General features: G+C 37.9%; 1 protein-coding gene across 1 annotated transcript in view; it reads left to right on the forward strand.

The window, feature by feature from the left end:
* The window catches only part of CACNA2D3 (calcium voltage-gated channel auxiliary subunit alpha2delta 3), a 382,512-nt gene that overhangs the window by 223,657 nt on the left and 138,631 nt on the right, over positions 1-20,224 (forward strand). Inside the window, exon 12 of the mRNA XM_058812839.1 lies at positions 19,546-19,624. Within this exon, the coding sequence (XP_058668822.1) occupies positions 19,546-19,624 (79 nt within the window). The remainder of the gene's footprint in view (positions 1-19,545; positions 19,625-20,224) is intronic.

Raw genomic sequence — 20,224 nt, forward strand, 5'->3', positions numbered from 1 at the left:
ATTAAAATTTTGATTAATGGCTATTTTTATATGGAAATAATCTATGGTTTGCTAGGTGGAAGAAATGGCATGAAATAGCAGTGGTGATGTTAATCCTGAAGGACTAGAGTAAAATTTGACATGAAATATTTGACATGAAATGTACATGAGAAAAATTGCTTGCTTTGCTTTATACTATCAGCATAATTTAAATCTTGGCTTTGGGTTATCTTTTAGAAACTAAATTTCTTCTTTTGAGACTTGTAATTTTGACTGTGAATTTTATTCCTAAGAGACCTTACAACATTTGTATAGTTTTCTATTGTAAGAAATACCATTCTGTTGAGATTTTCCTGTTTAGAGGTTTGGTTTTTTGTGAAATTTCATGTTGTGTCATTCAGGTCAGCAAAGGAAGCAGTTTAGCAGATAAATAATTGTACTGAGTACTCAAGGGCAGAAGTATCATGAGTGTCAACAGAGAGTTGAAAAAAAAGGACTTTAGCAAGGTGAGACAATAGAGCTTGTGCAAAAACAGATGAAGAAAATGTCTGTCCTGATAAATGAAGATCCAAGTACAGCAATTGAAATTTTTGGTTGGTAAAATTAGAGCTAATAATTTTAGAAGAATGGACTGGACAGAAACCAGTTAAAGCAATGAGGAGGATGAGATTGAACAGTCTGCTTTGAGATCCTGGAAATAAACAAGACTAAAGAATGGATGAAAATTCAATTGAATAAGGGATTTCTTTTAAGACTTAGAAAGAAAATGCCACATATTCATACAATCAGATGATAAGCTTAATTCTGCCTTATTAGACAGCTTAAGGGCTAAAGTAGCCTTATAAAATTCAATGCAAATAAAATTTACCAGATAAATTTATATTGCTGAAAACAAATTTCAGTAAGAAAGTAACATGAATCCATGACTGCTTGCTTAGAATAGCTGCCAAAACAATAGTACACACAATAATTTGAATTTTTATAGCAAATTCACATACAGGTTCACTGGTCAGTATGGAGTACCAATATCTAGGCATAGATCAGACTAAAATTCAAACATTGAAGTACTTTTCTCTTTTGATATTTTCATTTGCTTAAATCCTTTCAAGTGGGACTGTATGTTTTATTTGTGCTGTGAAAAATGTTAGCACCTTAATTTTAAAATAATGGTTATTTAAAAAACCCATTAGTTATTATTTTGGTTTTATTTAGCAGGCATGAAAGTGGATCAATGTTTTTGTGAAGTAAGCCAGAAATAGCACCAACTACTTAAAATATTTTTCTCTCTTGTAGTGTCACACTGGTTAATGTTCATACCCACATGCTGCTCTGATAGTCACAAAAATTCCTGGTAGACACAAATTCTGTTTCTTCATACAGTTCTGTGTTTCTGTGATGTTCAGTAATAACTTGTACTCATATAAAAAGGCAGCCCCAAATAGGAGAATTTGTTCTTCATTTACTGAGTCACAGTGAATAGGGTATTAGACAAAACTGTGCAGACACTTTCTGTACTTTACCAGCAGGGAAAACCCCCAGATTTTAGGCCTTAGAATCCCAGATCCCTGCATTATTCTTTATAGTCTGGGTGTCAGCTTTCTGAGTGGTGTAAAATTCAAGCAGTATCTCCTGAGGCAAAATGTCAGCGAATTCACCTATCCAATTATTGAGCCTTCTATAAATTTGTTATTACATTTTTATGATATAGGTAATAGTAAAATGCCTTGGGCATCCTTGCATAAAATAGCTAAACCAATATTAAGTTGCCAGCAGAACAACAAACCCTTTTCCTGTCTCTGTGAGTCTGAGGGACTTGCTTTGCTCAAAGTCTCCATAATAAGATGGCTCTTCTATTATGTTTTTATGAAGGTCATTGGTTCTGGACAATTTCAGGCAGATGGTGCAACAAGAGTTTCTAATGTAAAATGGTCTATTGCAACCCTCTTTTGAATTAAGGTCAGGGTAGCTTCAACACTTTTACTGGTGGAGTAATCCTGATGAGACTAAAATAGACATTGTTCACATTATTGGGGTTGAAAGAATCAACCTTCATTTTGAAGTTGATGTAGGAATTATATTCTGTAATGTCCTGTGGAAATGAGTCAATGCACTTTTCTGTGTGGAATATGTTGCCATAACCTGATTTTGAGTAGAAAGGGTACATGTGAAACAAATGGTTGCAGTTCCCTGGCTAGCTGCCCTTGCAGAAATCTCCTTTGCAGGGCTCAGCTCTGGTTCCAGGGCAGCTCCTGTGTCACTGATGTGTGTGACAAACACAGGAATGCACTGCAGAGAAAGGGAACAGATCCTTCTCAGAGCATAAGCTGACTTCTTCCCTCAAGTGTACTGGCATGATGTGAGTTTTCTCCTGATTGAACATCAGCCAGCAAACTGTCAGCCCTGTCCCAATCTCCCTCTGACAGTGGCCCAGATAATCAATGGCAGAGGCTGGCTGAGGAGAGGGCTGACACCCCTGACTGAGACTAATGGCTCCATATGCACAATCACAACAAATAAAGGAAAGCACTTTGGCAGTCCATGTGCATCTCTCCTGCACTGCTAACCTTTTTGGGATGTTTAGAGACCTCTTGTCTAAGCAATGCATTCAATTTTGTTTTACACTTATATACTTAATTTCTAGTGATTATTTCAGAAGAATGTTACTTGAGGAAATTTGCTGTTATGGGAAATTACAGAATTCTAGGAACATACCTCATCTTAGAAAAGGTCTGACAGTGAACAACTACACTGAAAGATGGTGTTAAGAGTTAGGAACAGGAGCACTGTAGGAGAAGGCACTTGGCAGTAAAAACTCTTCAATAGCTGGTTTTGGAAAGCGCATGCAGATTGGTGTGTGGCTTGTGTTTGCAGTGTGTGTTACCTGAATATGGTGGGTGCTTCATGTCCGTCCTAAACTGCATCTTGGGGCCTTTGGGTTGATCTGAAAATGAAATCAAGAGTGTCAAAGTTGGCAGCTGTAAACTGAGGGATGACAGTGTCTGTGTGCTGTCGCAAATGAATGCACTGTTATTTGAAAGTTGTAATTATTCTTCTGAGAGATTCCTGTACTTGAGTGAGCTTTGTACATGTACTGGTTCAGTGAAACCCTGGGCCTCTATCTCATTTATTGGATTTATTGGCATGGTAGAGCTTAAAAATATATGAAGGAAAGATATGAAGTTTTACTGAAATGGATAATCTTCAAGTAAACTTTTGGGGGTTTTTAGGTTTAATAAATAAAAATTAGCTGTCCAGAAAAATCTGAGAAAACAAAATCTGATTTCAGTGACTGTAATGGTAACATAATTGTGTGCTTCACTTCAGCAGTATGGCTGACATCAGAGTAAATGTTACAAGGACAAAATAATAAAGGGGCTTTTCTATCCATGGCCTCATCTTCATTGCTCCCTCTTCCAGGGAGCATAAGGGTGATTTAAAAGCATATTTAAAAGTTGTATCTTTGTAGCACAGAGAGCACCACAGCCTAATCTTGGCAATATTGAGAAGTGTCTATTAATATGAATTTGGATGAGTTTTTTGGATTTTCACTTGCAGGTATCCTTATCCTCATACCTTCCAAGGAGATTAAACTGATAAGATCAGAATTTTTGCTCTAAATTACGTTGCCACGTATGGGTTTATTCAAGAATAGCTGTTGTTTTCAGTTCAGATATCTTTATTTCAGATCAGTGTGTAAATACAGCAGTCCTTAGAGGCTGTGTGTGCTGTGACAGGGAGCAGTGCAGACACCAAATGTTCTTCCTGTGGAGGGAGAGGCAGTGGCCAACCCAGAGGAATTGTGGAGTTGGACACAAGAGCAGGAAGGGATGATGGACAGATTGGCAAGCAGTTTTTCGTGGAGCTGCTTTTGCTTCCTTGCTCTGGCATCAGCCAGGGTTGCTGGAGTTTCATTGCCCCCAGCTGGCCGTTCCTGCTCCTCTGGTACCCACCTGCATCTCCCGTCTCTCCGGGCCAGGGTGAGGATCCATCCTGGGGCTTCCCCCTCCCTCTGTGCCAGCTGTCCCTGCTGCAGGGCCCCTGGCACTGCTGGACCCCCAGCTTCAGCTGGGCAGAGATTTAATTCCACGTGTTCAGTGTTGTCTGGCTTAATTAACCTAATTCTACCTCTGATTGAATAACCCCTTTTCCTCTTTTGACTGTCTCATTAAAATGTTGAATAAAATCTGTCTTAATTTGTTGCACGCTATTATTCCCTTTCCTGAGGCACACTTTTTAGAGAAAGATTCCATGTCCACATGTTCTATTCTCTCTTCTGTGTTTTTGTGTTAGCTTGTTGCTCTCATTTTATTTGAAGTCCTGTGTGTGTATATATATATATATATGATGTCATATATATAATGTAAAGAATAAGGTATGATTTTAGGCACATATCTTGAATTCCTAACCTTTTCTGTTATTGCATTTTGTTTGTGTCTCTGTTGGGCACTGTGACCCTGTGTTACCTGACATTGCATTAATGATGTTTATTCTTTTCATCACACTAACAGCTCTCAATGTCTCATTTCAAGTGCAGTTTGCAATTTTTACAACCTTGCCCTTTACAGTTTTCAGAAGTAATGTCTTCCTTCTGCAGTAAACTATTTTATTCTTCAATCCTGTCTTTGTCTTATTTCCCAGCTTTCATTCTTTCTCTTCTTGGCTCTGAGGGCATCACACTGCTCTTTTGTCTTTACATCCCTGCTCCAAGAGTCTCTTACTTTTTCTGCAGCATTAAGCAACTACATTAAAAAATTACAGAATTATTAGAGATATTTTAGATATTTAAATGACTCTGTGTGTTACAAATGTTCTAGAGTTTGGAGTTGCTTATTTGATTTTAGAACTTGTAGTAGGCATTGTGATGGAGGCAGTAAAATGTCAGAAAATGGGTTTTTATGAATGGATTCAGTTTTATTCCCCAGAAAATATTGCTTGCAGGAAAAATAAATACAGTGATGTAGTATGATTTTTAAGAAATCAGTTGCTCAGTGTCAGAAATCTCTATTTTTCACCACTAACTTAATTTTCCTGTGTTTCCTAATGTCAAATGCAAGTTCAGTGTAAGTGTGCTGGTGCTCAGTGTCCTCATTTTGGTTCTCAGTTCTCCTTCCTCCCATGTTTCTCTGAAAGAAGGGAGAGGAAGCCTTTTGTTTAGGCTACATGTTTTAAGAATGAAGAGTGTTTATAGAGTACTCATCTGTTTTTTCTTCTCCGTGATACATATGGTGACATCACTGCATACTTTTAGATGGTTTGGACAATGCAAAACCAGCAGTGAAAATGGAGAGAGCAAACAGAGCATGTTTTTATAATTAACTGCAGGACTTGGAGCATAGCTTGTGAGTCATGTTAGAGAAAAAAGCCAACTTAGTTCTGAGCTCAGAGGATGGACCTCTCTAGGTTGTCTTTTGTATTTGATGTCCCCAGTATTTCAGGGTCTTCGTTCTTTGTTCTCTCTAGTATCAGGTTTAAAAAAGCCAAAGTATTTCTTTACAAACACCTCAACTGCTGTTGTTGATGTTTAGCAAGCAAATAGTGAAACACGGATGAATTCAAATTCACAGGTGAAACCCCTCACTCTTTTGTTAATACTCTAAAAGGGTTAACCACAATACCTGGGGTCACCCCTGGTACAGTCCTTAAATAAGTTGTTCTTCAGGGTGCAGTCAGAGAAGAATGATGAAGGAAACCTGTTTTTTTTTTTTTTTTGTTACAATGTCTGTAGCCTTATGTAAAACGCGGTTTAATATTAAATTACATTCTCAGTTATAGTGCTTCTAAAATTACCTAGAATAGGTAATGGTAAGTAAAAAAACCACAGTTCTCGTGTACATGGAGGTTTCCTCCTTATCACAGACCCTTCTAACTGCCTCAGGCCCTGCAGTGCACACCAAGTCCAGCTAAAGCTTTTTCCATTTCTCCTGTACACAGGTAGGGCTGAATAACCACTTCCTTTACCTTGCATTCATGCCAAGTATTTATTGCCATTTCTTTTAGGTACATTCAGCAAGTGTTTGTATTTGCTTTTATTGCTGCAGTTTGCCATTTTTGACCCACAATCAATTTCTTTCAGAAATCTAGATCTATGTCTGGTGTTACACTAAGTTCTTCCTCATCTTTCATCCATGAATTAGAACTTTCCCTCTCAATTATATACTTTTTGACTCATATTTAATCCTGTTAATTTCAGACTGTTTCTGTTGCTCCCAAATATTTTGAATTCTCACAGAATCACTGGGTTGGAAGAGACCTTCAAGATCATAGAGTCCAACCCATGCCCTAACGCTTCAACTAAGCCATGGCACCAAGTGCCACATCCAGGCTTCTTTTAAACACATCCAGGGATGGTGACTCCACCACCTCCCTAGGCAGAACATTCCAGGATTTTATCACTCTTTCTGTGAAAAACTTTTTCCTAATATCCAACCTATATTTCCCTTGGCACAGCTTAAGACTGTGTCCTCTGGTTCTGTCAGTGCTGCCTGGAGAAAGAGACCAACCCCACCTGAGCACAGCCACCTTTCAGGGAGTTGTAGAGAGTGATGAGGTCACCCCTGAGTCTCCTTTTCTCCAGGCTGAGCACCCCCAGCCCCCTCAGTGGTTCCTCACAGGGTTTGTGTTCCCAGCCCCTCTCCAGCCTCGTTGCCTCCTCTGGATGAGCTCAAGTGTCTCAACATCCCAATCTGAGGGGCCAGGGCTGGACACGGCGTTCAAGGCTTAGCATCAGCAGTGCCGAGCACAGGGGCAGAATGACCTCCCTGCTCCTGCTGGCCACACCATTCCTGATCCAGGCCAGGGGCCATTGGCCTTCTAATTCTATATTCCAAGAGGCATGGAATGACCTCCGGCTTCATGTCATTTGACAAATTTTTAAGGCTTCTCTTCATTGAAATGCTCAATCAATTTATTGAGTACTGGCCAGATCTCTCCCTCTTTTCCAAATTCTCTTCCTAACATGACAATAATAAATCCACTTTGAGAGCACATCTGTCTGAGAAGTGCATTCAACTTATGTTCATTTCATTAGGCTTGGAGTCCTTGGAGGGAAACAGCATCACTGAGCATGTAATATGCTGTGCCTTATTTTTGTCAGGCCCAGGTGGAAGCTCTCATGGATGGTATGTTGCCCATGAGTTCAGGATTGGTGAGGATCGCCACAATTTAAAAATATTTAGAGAATTTAATCAGGATATCGTTCTCCTCCTCTTTTTACCTGTGCAGTACAAAAGACACTTGCTATGAAAGAAAATAAGATTGGTTAAGCACAATCACTCTTGGATTCATGTTGGCTGTTTCTTTCCACGTTATTGTGTTGTGTATGATTGTGAATTAATTGTTTAATCACTTTTGCTACAGTCCTTTTGGGTAGTAAAATCTAGGAAGTGATTCTACAAATTTTTTTCCTTGGTTTTGAAAATATTTAAAAATTAGTTTCTCTTTTCTTGTCCTTGGCATGTCCTTTGCTACTCACAGATCTTTAGAAATATTCACTAATATTTTAAAATTATTTGATTAGTTTCTCCAACAATACATGGGAAATTTTATCAGGCTTCATTGATTGAAACACATATTACTTACCTATCTTTTTTTTCCAAATATGACCTCAGCTCCTAATCCCATAGTAAAAAATGCTTGTGTAATAGTAACTGTTCAAATTAAACTGTCTGGTGAAAGCTGAAAGATATAAACCTTTGAAGAATTGAACTTTCTCTACAGTTGGGTTCTGTACAATTCTTGTTAGGATTTGCTTGCATACACTTTTTGTTATAACTTGGGCCTCACACGCACTTGCTGAACAAAGCAAATGTTTTTGACTGTAAAAATTTGAGTTTAGATTAGGGTCCTAGATCCAAGGTGTCCTCTGGCCAAGTATTCCTGATTAGTAAAGAGAAACTTGGCATTGGCCCCTATTATTCCAAGGTATGTATTTAACTGGCACAGTGCTGTTCAGGTCAGCTGGGTTACAGTCATGGTTTATAACATTTAAAAATGTGGCCTTTGAATCACAGCATCCTAGAGTACTTTAGAATACAGTTAACTCTTAGAGAACAGATTTCTTACACTATTTAGTGGTTTAAAGATGACACCTGCTATCCTCAGTTTCATGTGGAAGTGAGTTGGCAGCCTGTGTAGGTTAAGGCAAAAAAAAAAAATAATCTAACAGTCTCTTTTTGATTCCCAAGTTTGTGTGAATTCTCTGCAAGTATCATTTTCTATTCTGCTTCCTCAAAGATCATATTTATTGTCACACTGCACATGTTTGCAGAGCAGGAAATGGAGTTAAACTTTTTGTATTTTTCTCAAGTAGGGTTGTTTTGAAAAATCAGTTGTCTTTTCTGTCATGTGAATTCTGCTCTTTACTGTGATTCCTCTGAATTTACCTATTTTCCAGGAGAAAATCAGAATTTTTGTCCAAGATTAGACAAATTGGAAGAAATAAATCATAAGGTCAAAAGACCATGCACTTGCCTTTAGCCTCTAAATGATGCTGCAAATTTTGGTGACCTGGTTAAATTCAGGGGTTAAACAAAGTGCTGTACACTGTTTCTGTCTTTAGACATTTGTTCTGTATCCATGGACTTATTTTAATGTAAATAGTCACCTCGACAGCTGTGTCCCCTTAAGCACATTTTATTTAGCAGCTGGATTATACACGTCACTTGGCAGCCATGGATTTTCAATTTTTCCCCGTGCCAAGGGGGCAGCTGGAATAATTTGAGTGCTCATTAATTTGGGAGAAATATGAGCTGCAAGTCAGACAACATGAGTCTTCTGTATGGTGTTGAACAAGGATAAGCGGATCAGGGTAGAAGCAATTTGCCCTGTCCCAAGGGGGTCTTCGTTTTTTAATAAGCTGGTTATGAAAATTCTATTTCTTTGCAGTTTAAAGAGTCTAATTAGAGCCTGTAATTTCTCTCCTATAGCTGGAGTGGATGAAGGTTAACATTAGGCCTCCAGAGTCTTTTCACATTCATTTACAGACTTAAATCAGGTAATAGTTTGTAGCTAATTAGAATGGTGTATTAAATATTTAGTTTGACTTCACTTAACTGTTAGAACACATGGATGCTGTAGGGCTACAAAAATTATAAAGAAGTACATTTAATTTTTAATCAAAGATACAGGCATAGCAATTTTAATACTGACTGGTATAGTGTGACAGTCTGAGCAGCAATTGGCTTCAGTTGGTTAAAATGTCAAGATAAAGGAATTTCATGTCTATTTTATGTTCCTGCTGTAGCACTTTGAAGGTTCAAACAATTCATGGGTGTATATATTTAGTGTCTGAAGGATTAAATATTTTTCAGCATAGCAGACAGTTTTTGTGTAAAATCTCATTCATTTTTCTATCCACTAACTCAGCATTTTCAGGAAGATTTTCTTAAAGAGGTTGTAGTGTTTCTGCTCACAGGAAGTCCAACAATAAGCACATTTTCCTACCAGAGTTTGCCAAGCAGTTGGGTGTGCTGTTCCATCAGAGCAGCATCTGTGTTTACAGCTTCTTCTGCTTTGGCTGATTTTGTATTTCAATGAACAAGTAAAGTAACCCTAAAATTCTATGCACAAACTTTTTCCTGTTCTTGTGTTTGGTTTTATTCTCAGGCACGTGGTGTGATTCCTGGGGCTGTCCTGTGCAGGTCCAGGACTTGGGCTCTGATAATCCCTGTGCATCCCTTCCAACTCATTCCATGATTCTGTTACATCTACAATTCACAAAATCCTTTGCATTCTCTGAGTAGACCTCATTCACTTTTCTGTGCTACATTATGAAAATCTGCCAGTTGAAGCTGAATTCTTAGAAGCTGAACCTTTTGCTGCTGAAGTCAGTATAAAACCTGTCATCAAATTCAGCTGTAGAGGACCAAATATAGGCTTACAAAGTGGAGATCAGCACCACATGGACTTTTACCTAAAATGATTGGTTCAAAGCACAGGCCAGGGGGATTTATGGCTCCTTGTAGTGAAGGAAAGCTTGCTCAATTCAAGCCTGCATGAAAAGAGACAGATATCCTGAGCCACGAACCTCACTTCAAAACAATTCTATAAAACTTCTGCAAATAGATCATATTTTATTAAACTGGACATTTTAGAAATGCCTCCTGGTTAGAGCAGGAGTGGCTATGGATTTATTTTAATGATTTTTTTTTGGCGTGAAATTTATTCTACAAAGCAGTTGATTAAACATAGAGCATCCAAGTCTTGCTACACACCTGCATGATACAAAATGACATTGCACAGATGTAGCTGTGATGTACCAGAGAGCCCAGAAGAACCTTCCACCTTCTATAATTATCCTTGTACAGTCTGATGTCTACCAAACAAACATTACATTCTGCTCACTTTTATCTGGTGACATTTTTAATGCCTTTTTACCAATTTGCAGGACCCATATTTATTTCCAGTGGAAGCTGTGTGTGCTAATTCCCTGTTTGCTTCTGTGCTAATGTCATTTTAGTTCAGACTTGACCCTCAATTGCTCATCTTCCCAAGATTTCCCACAGTTTCAGTGAGCTGATTTCTTTGGCAATAAGCTGAGTGCAGCTCCCCCTTGTCTTGTCTCATGGGTCTCTTATATCCGCAGTGACTGGTCTGGATAGCAGTGAAATCCCTTGTTCATTTGTGAACAAAGCTGTGGGTCTAAAAGTGGAGCGCCAAAAGTGATGAAATACTTCAAACTGAAAAGGAAAGAATGCTGATGAAGTGGTGACCAAATAATCGAGACAAAATAAAAAAGAAATATACTGTATATTTGACAGAGGGGAAAAAAGGAAGACAAAAGGTGTCTGTAACCTCAAAACAGTCAAACCTTTCTGACTGTCAGCTTGTTGAGGCCTCAGTTTCTTGGCTCACAATCTGTAGCTTTAATCTCAAGTTTCCTCTCCAGCATTTTTTGGATGCTAGAAACTCCATTACAGATTGGTAGAAAATCAGTGATAAAACTTCTAAATATCACCTTATTTTCTTACAGTGCTTTCCCAGTTGCCAATTTTTATAAAATGGTTTATGACTGCAATAATCCCCTCAGCATCAGCTGTTGTGGGAGATAATAGCCGGTTGTCAGAGCATTAACCACCCTTGACTTCACTTTGGGCCATTATGTAACAAAAGAATGAACTGGTGATAAAGTTGCCAGGTGTATTAAATTATATGATGAATTATAGAGGCTCTGTAGTGGGGATTAGTGTCCAAAAGAGACAGGTGGAGATTGCCAAAGCCATTATCTGATAGGAGTGCAGGCTGGACAGAATCCCAAGGGTGAAAGGGCAGTGCTTTATCCATTATGTCATCCTCTAATCTGTGTCTGCACCATGCGCGGTGAAGTACACTGTAAATGAGTTGCCATTGTTCTGTGCTACATCCTGGAACTGTGTAATAGCAGGAGTGGAGACGTTGGCAGTGTTTGGTTACTTAGAATTTTGTCTGATTTCCATCTTTTCTCATGCATTCCTGCAAAAAAATTAGTTGTTACACAAGGAAGTTGAGTGGAGAAGTAGCAGGAATTGTGTGAGCCTGCTTTTTCCACAGGAGCTTCAGTTAGGTCCAAGAAAGTTGGTTATGTCATGGCTTCTGCTCTAATCCCTTCCCCTTCTCTCCGTCCAGACAAATTAATTTGTTTAGGCTGCTATTTTGCATTTAAGGAAGAAAATGAATGTTCTACATTTCAGCAAGTCCTCCAGGATTTTGAAGAATGTCAATATTAGGTATAGTTGAGTTATGCTTGGGTAGTTCGTTGAGGCTTGACTTGTTAATGATTTGTAATGACTGACCTGGAATCCTGGAAATCAAGAATGGAATTGAAAATTTTCTTTGCTTTTCAGATGATAGCATAGAATTAGTTCCTAGCTCCAATAAATCTATTTAATTTTACTTTGAAATAGTAACGTTGTTATGGTAGAAAACTGATGTCAGGTAACATTTGAAAGCCTAAAAAAAGTGAGTTAAAATTTTCCTCTCCCTCCTATACCCCATGTAATTGAAGTCATTGTACCATGGTTGAATGTACCAGATGAATGATATAAAAAGCAGAATAATAATTTTTTTAAACTCAGGAAAATAATTCTAAGACAGTTCTTCAGTAATAATTTGTAGTACTTGCACAATATTTGAAGGGGCTGTTTAAAGATTTTATTCACACTCTTCATATAGCTGAAATATTTATAACACAACCCCATGGGGCTCAAAGATTTTGTTACAGTTATAGCTCATGCTGAAAATAGAAGTTGCATTAAAGGCAACAAGCTGGTTGGGGATAATCTCAGATTTTTGGATTTTTTTTTGAAGAGTAGTCTTTGGGATGTCAGTTCTTAGACATGGTCTTAGGCAAAGAATTTAATATTATCAAAATCTGTGAGAATTGTGTTTGCTGAATTGACTTGTTAAACTGCTAAGAGGAATTTAGTACATTCAAGCTACACATTGTTGTACCACACTTAGTACATTACTGGCTGCCTGTTTGCCATCATTAACATGTGCTGCACACTAAGCAGGAAAGAGAGCTAGAATGGATTGGATGCTTATCAGACCTATTTTGTCAAAGGTTTTTGTTTTGCTTTTAAATACCATCTCCTAAATGGCTATTTAATAGTATTTAACCTATTTGCTCTGCCACATATTTGCATATTATTTATTGCTAAGCTCCTGCCGTGCTGTTTGTGCCACCTGTGAAGGAGCTGACCTTATTCAGTGCAGTGTGACCAATAATCAAGGGTGTGTAAAATGGCTAAAACTTGTGTCCCATGTAAAAATCCTGGTTTTGGGTTTTTTTTTTTTTTTTTTTTTTTTTTTTTTCACAGCTATGTCAATTATCAAACTCTTTTAGAGAAACAATAAGCCTTGAGCTGGTCACTTTCTCATCACCTCCTCTGTCCTTGCACAGTGTAAAACAGCATAATCCCATCTCTCCCTGCTAGCAGTGTTTCTTATGTATTGGGTGAATTTTCACAGTGGGAAATTATTCTTTGTAAATCCTCATTTTTTCAAAATCATATGAAAATCACAATTTACTGATTTTCTGTAAATCAGCAAAGTATTTCGGCGCATGTTCAGGGCTGGAAGAAATATCCTCCCCTGATGTCTCATGTAAAACACGTGGCTTGTTTGAGTTTTCCAAAAGTAACTCCCAGCAGCCCTAGGCCCAGAGAGCAGATCCAGAAATGCTGCTCACAGGTGAGTGGGACACTGCTGCTGTCCCCTGGCCCCAGGGATTAACTGCAGCACCCTTTTCCTTTTTGCCTGCATGAATTTCTGAGGTAGTTCTATGCTAAGAGCTGTTGGGGGTGTGGATGTTTGGGCAAGCAGGGCTCAGCTTCTTGATGGTCTTGCAGTCTTTGCTTACAACATCTTGTTTTGCAGTGACATAGACATTTCCATTTTTTGGGATTTGTTACTGCTAACTGCCCCATCAGTTTTTAGGGTACAATGTACGGAGTTTCGATGTCACTGTAATACAAAACGTTATTATAAAATTGTCTGGATACAGCGTGCAATTGCAGGAAGAAAAAAACATGAGGAAATGTATAAATGTAAACTTTCCCAGAAGAGGTATTTTGAATACAGCAGGAGGGAAATTAACAACGAAGAACCTTTTACTGAGTAACTTAACATTTCAGGATTCAATTTCATGAGGTAATGTCTTCAATTTCATGGCTTCCTTGCTCTGAGTGCGCTGCAAGTTGAGGCTTTCAGCACCTCACAGGGCAAAGGTCCCCAACAGGACAGGAGATATTGGGGCAGTGCTGTCTTACACTGCATCACAGGGCTTTGAACCCCTCCTCCATAGAATTTGGTGTGCTCATTTAGATCATTGTCTTCCTGGAATTTCCTGTTAACTTCTCAATGCAAATAGTTGTTTGTTTGGTTTTGGGGTTTTTTTTACTACTTCATAAAAAAAAAGTGAACTGAAGTTTAAAAGAACTATGAAAATATGTAGGGATAAATTGAAGGTTCAAGAGTGACTTTATATTTCTATTTTCCCATCCCTGTTCATGGCCTTGTATGTTATGTCCTTTGCAACAACCAGATGCACTGAACACACTTGGAATTTGTGTTTATTTTTGGATTCATTGTGTGTGTATCAGTTAAAGTTGGTACCTATAATACATCTCACACTGATACATTTTACAAGTTCAGCATTTTTCCCTTTTCAGATTGGAAAGGTTTCTTGGGCAAAGACCTGGGGCCTGTTCAGATTTTTTTTTCTTGTGGATCTTAGTGATTATAAGTGAATCCAGTATATCTCTCAAAATCCTTCATGGCTGCATCCAGACCCTTCCTCACAGGAAAATGTGGGGTTGTGCCATCTCCTTAACACAGGGACCAACAGAATCCCCCTTTTCCCACTGGAGTCTTCTGAGATGAAGTGTACAAAAGGATTCTGGGGAGAGAGGACTGGGAGGATGAGACTATGTGGAGAAGAGTGGTATTGCAGACTAATCTGGAGGTGTTGGCAAGCCCAGTGTGATGTTGGGTGGGAAGCATGAGGTGCCTGTGAAAAGCTGTCCTGAGAGCCCCTGTAACAGTTAAATCAGTTCTTTTTTGTGAGGCTGCTTAGGAGTTCAGACAATCACTTGGTCTCACACTGGTCCATTGTTCCCAGTCAGTCCATTTGCTCCTCCATGCAGAGAATAGCTGAGGTGTTCCTGGGCCACCACAGATTATCACTATGGGAACTTGAATTTTGTCCCTATATCCCGCTTAAATTCCATAGCTCTTGCCACAGGATTATTTTTATTTCTTGCTGAGCCAGAAAGGAAAGGCTATTTTGCTGAAGGTGTCCATGAAATAGTTCGCAGCTGCAAACAGAGGTCTGCACTGTCAGCTTCAAGCAGAAGTCCCATTTCCCATCCACGCAGTATTTAAGGTTTCTGGGAATACTGTTTTAGCAGCTGTTTGGCACAAAGATGTGAATTTACAGTTTCATTGTGTAGAATCTTGCAGATTGACTTGTCTTGCTTAAGAGAGATGGGAGAAGGTCCCTATTCTCTTCCCTACACTGCAGGTTTAATGAAGTTTCAGAGGTGAGGACAGTCCAGGGACTGCGGATTAGCCCACACATAATGGATGGAAGTGTTCAGTGGATGTTTCACATGGAGTGCTTAGCACTGAAATAGCTGTCATTGCAGTCATCACTCTTAGCTTTCCTCACTAATGGTTGAGTGTATGCATCTCTGAGATTTTAGATAAACTTTCTAGCTGGAGTTTAAAGGTTCAAGCTTCAGAATATTCCTATTCCCTGGGTGTAAATGCAAGAAATCTGCTAACAATACTCTCTTACTCCCAAAATCTGAGGGGCTGCAACAAAGATTAGAGAGCAACCCCTTATGTTGTCCAAACCATGATCTGTGCCTAGGTAAAGAAACAAGAATGGAAAACCAGAGAGAAAGCCAGATAAAAATACCAATAATTAATGCAGTTATGTGTATCTGCTTTTGATTCAGGTTTTTACTCAGTGCAAGATTAATGTTCAGTTTTGTCTGAACTATTGAGCTTGGAGGTTTGATGCTTTAATATTTGTTAATTCTGCTGTGTAGATGGGAGTAGTTGCCAACACAGCTTGTGACAGCTGCTGGCATGTTGTGCTTCTCACTGGTTTAGTATGGACTGCTGGTGTGGACCAGAGTGCAGAGAAGGTGACCATCAGAAAATGCGCTGTGGAAATTAGTTGGTTGCATAATCTGAATTTGATCCCACAGCTTGGAACCATTTGAGCTTTTGCAGCCATCTTTCAGTGAGAAGAGGAACTGAATGGGGTCTCTTTCCAGTGAGTGACCCTTCCAGGTCAGGAATAAGACATAATAAGAAGGTAACATGTGGGAGGTTTCCACAGCTGCTGTTCTAAATATAATTAAAATACATCAATCTCAAATGGTATTCTTTGCCATTCAACACTTGCTTCAGAAATATATGAAGTGAGAAAGTCACAAGCTCTAATAAAGTTTCTAGTTCCATTGTGCTTTCAATTTCTTTCAGCTCTCACTCCATATTCTGTGAACATTGGCTCAAACAGCAGTCTGCAGCACCTACTGTGCAGAAACAGCAAGTGCAATTGAAAAGGTTAAAGTTTAAAGTTTTTGCACTTGGAGTAAGCTTTGCTTTGTGTTCAGTGAATCTGACATCTACAATTTTCAGTTTTGTAGATAGAATATAGTAATTCAAGACTAGTGCATCTGCCTGAGAATATTTTCTTTCTCCAAACCTCGTAGTTCATGATAACCTTAATATAGTTGATATAATTCTTTGCAGGTCAGGCACAGAAAATATTTTGATTCAGGTATCTCTTTCAAGTATCTTGTAAAGCTTTCGATATTATCCAGGACTGAAGGGCTCTCTTTCTATAATGTTTTTTGCCAGAGAGGCACACCCTCTGAAGCTGATTCTTTCTCTGATGGAAGTTGTCTCTTGATTCAGTCACAGCACTTGGATATTCAAAGGTGTTTTTCTCATTTGTCTTATTCTCAGTTAGCCAGAGCATAGGTAGACTATGTAAATGATGTTACTGGATCTTCTGGGATGTGCCCATAACAACTTTGAATTTACTCAGTCTCCCTTGACTGAACATGCTCTCCATATGGATTCAAAGGAAGTTTTAGCATCCCAACATTCTGCTGTACCATGAGATACCAACATAGGTGCATCAGTGTGTGTCTGCATACTGCACATATCTATTAAAGCTAATAGTTTCTATTTTATTTTTATTTTATTTCTATTTTCTCCAAGGTCCAATAAAAACAGCAGAATGAGACAGACACACCTTATACTTCCTAATCGATTATTAATTACAGAGATTTTAATTGTATGCCTCAGTATACATATTTATACTTACTATGCATATTTACTATAATGCTGTACATATTTATCATCAGAATACACAATATTAGTGCTATATGTGGGTTGTTTGAATAACATAAGCATTTTCTGCAACCATTTTGCGAGCAGGACTGATTTGACACACTTTCCATTCAGTTACCTCACATGTACAAGAAGAAAATTCAGTGGTCAGTATTAACAGCTTTACCTACCAACATATATCTTACCTGGGATCTAAGAACATGGATGGATGTTAAATCTGGTCCTTAATGTCTAATCAATGCACAATGACAATTTCAGTGGTTATTACAATGCTCTGTGTCCTGTTTTGCACCATAAATAGCCCATCACTGCACAGGTCTCATCCATGGACAGCAGTTGAACTAGTTTGAACTTCCCAAATTGATGTAGTATTTCTGTAATACTGACTTAGTTATATTTTTATGTATCTGCAGTAAACAAATCTGTGGCCACAGTAACTGTTTATTGGTGTGATACATCCAGAATTAGCACACAGAACACCTATCCAGAAGACTAAAATTAGCTTAAAAGGTGTGTGGAACCAAGCTTGTTTTGAAAACTGGGATTTAGAATGTAGAAATATTCATGCAAGTTACCAGTTCTAATAATTTATTAGCATGGTCTGTTTCACAAGGTGGTGTTGGGTCATAGGTTGGATTCAATGATCTCAAAGGTCTTTTCCAACCTAGTTAATTCTGTGATTCTGGGATACTGCTGCAGTGTTTAGTTAATGCTTTTCACTGTAAGCTCACAGTGAATTAAGTTTATGCTGGTGGGTTCAACGACCTGATCAAATGAAACTTTTAGAAGTAGAGGAATAATCAGAATTGTTTTCTGTCAATCTTGATCTTGAGGATTTTTCTCACTATTCTGAATGAACAGAATTGTGTTAAACAATATTTGCAATACCTATTGATGTGTCTCTAAGGTCAATGTAGAAGGAAACTTGAAAGTATCAGTGGCTGTAATTTAAACTGAAATACCTTCCTGTGATCCTGTCTTGGCTATTTTCTTACAATACTGCCATGAATTATAGTCATTTTATTAATTCTTGAACAATATAGAAAAGGTATTTTAAAATTATAGTGTGATTTGTATTTCACTGTATAAAAAACTTTTTTCTTCATGCTGTCCATGGTAAACATCACTTGTATAACATGTACCATGGAAAGTGTGAAGAGGAAAGCACACAGTACCTTGGGACATGGAAGGAAACAGCACTACATAAATCTGGATTGCTCACCTTCTAGCTCTCTGTTTCATAGATTCCTTTATTTTTTTCAAGTAATTACAATTAGCAGATTTTTATCATGCTTAAAATATTTTCTAGCAAAATTAAGTAAATTAGATATAGAAAATATAATGAGCAAAAAATCATTGAAATCCTTGCAACAATATCCTAGAGACAGCCCATTCCTCATGGTGATCCATGTTACCAGTTTGTTGAAATTTTATTTTTGTAGGTTATTTTGCTGCCTGTGCCTGTTATCATGCTTACTGCTCATCTGTTTAGATAAGGCTGGTCTCCTTTTATTAGGAACACAGTCTAGTTTGATTCTCTGTAGATTAAAGCAGATCATTAAGTATAAATCTCTCCGAGTATTCAGTCTCATCATAGGCTATTTTCAAGCATCATTTGCAGGAAGATAAAACATGACAGTGATTTATGCTGTATTTTGAGACTATAAATCTCACTGTGCACTTTCATGTGTCTTTGCAGAACAAAGAATTTCTTTATTAATGCCTTCATAGTAATCAACAACGTATAAAAGCGCCATTCTTTTGTTTAATGTTGTGTTCTTTAGAGTTTTAGAGTTGGATTATGCAGACTGTTGGGCTCAAACTTGCAACACTACACCACCAGTGTGCAGACTTTTTAAACCATATAAATCACAATTCCGTTCTGTGCATATTTTATGTTTGAGAGACTGGGGAGAGTTTTGTGATTGGAATCTGGTCTCTAGGCATGCTGATAACACAAAGCGCTGTGTATGCCTAGAAACAGGATGTGGCCATTAAGAAAATGGATACAAGGCTGGTGAGAAAATGGGGTGTCCCAACTGATAGTAAAGGGGGAGACTTTCAAAGTATTTTATAACTACTTCTGTGGGGAGAAAAACTATGGGAACTTAGTATAAAGTTGGTTTATCCTACAAATATTATAATTTGTGAATCGGGAATCATTTGCTAACAGGAAAAATTATAAGTTTTTGTTTAATTTGAAAATGAATTAAATGATATTAAAGTGCTACCTCTGAGTACCTGTCTCTGTGTTGACAATGATATTGTGTCATATGAACCTTGAAAACTGAGGGGAATTATCTTGCCTGGTGTTGCAGATTCTTTATCCACGGAAGTATTTGCTAGTTAAATGCCTCTTTCCCTACATAATAAAAATTTTCTGAATTCATAAGTACAGAACAGATTTGTCTGAAACATACCATTTTTTACTCCAATGATTTTAGTTTATTCTTAACTACATATTAAGCATAGCTGTAGTTAAAGGTCAGATATTAAACACATTCAAAAAGATACCCGTTCTATTACACAGAACAAAAGCCATATTTTGTCAGGAAGACATTGCTGGCAGAAATATATTTTTAAGCTAATGTACTTCTTAACCAGTAATGCTTTCTTATGAAGGGTTTGTCCTGTGAATTACACATCTGTATCTGAAGTTCCACTGGATATGTTTTAAATGCAGTAGTAATTGATTTATCTTTTGCATTTTACTTTCAGGTCCGTATTTTTACCTATCTGATTGGAAGAGAAGCTGCATTTGCTGATAACCTGAAGTGGATGGCCTGTGCTAACAAAGGTTGGTTAACCCTCTTCTGTGCAATCCTTGTTTTCAGAACCCCTGGGCTGAGCCCTCCTGCACATCTGACCCTTCTACAGATATGGTGTCCCTGGCAACTAACCACAGAGGATAGGTTGTTTAATTTTTCCCAGAAAATGAAAATACTTAATTATCTTGTAACATAAAATTTAAAGAGCAAAACCCCCCAGTCTGAAATTTTCTTCCTTAAAATAGGTATGAAGTTTTTGAACTATGTGGTCTTAAGTTTTTGTTCCGAGAACATAATAATTTCAAAGCATTTGTTCTATCTGTTATTACTCAGAGTGAGTTTGGTTTCTGAGAACACTGGGTACAATCCTGCTGAGTTAGGCATGGTGTGTAAAACACCAGACATCCTGTCCCTTGAGAAACTGACAGTGTAATTGAAAAAAACTGGTTTATATCCTTTAAGAAAAAGAGCATTAAAACATTTAAAATGCTGAGATACTGCAGTAAAAGGATTGACTAGGAATGTCAAGTAGGAATGATTCAGGAAAAAAACAGCCCCAAACCCCAATTAATTTTCAGGTTTTCCTTTTTCTTTTCTCTTGGAAAGAAAAAAAGTTCTTTTTTTCCATT

The sequence above is a fragment of the Ammospiza caudacuta genome, chromosome 12 (genome assembly GCF_027887145.1).
Source record: "Ammospiza caudacuta isolate bAmmCau1 chromosome 12, bAmmCau1.pri, whole genome shotgun sequence".
Lineage (NCBI taxonomy): Eukaryota > Metazoa > Chordata > Aves > Passeriformes > Passerellidae > Ammospiza > Ammospiza caudacuta.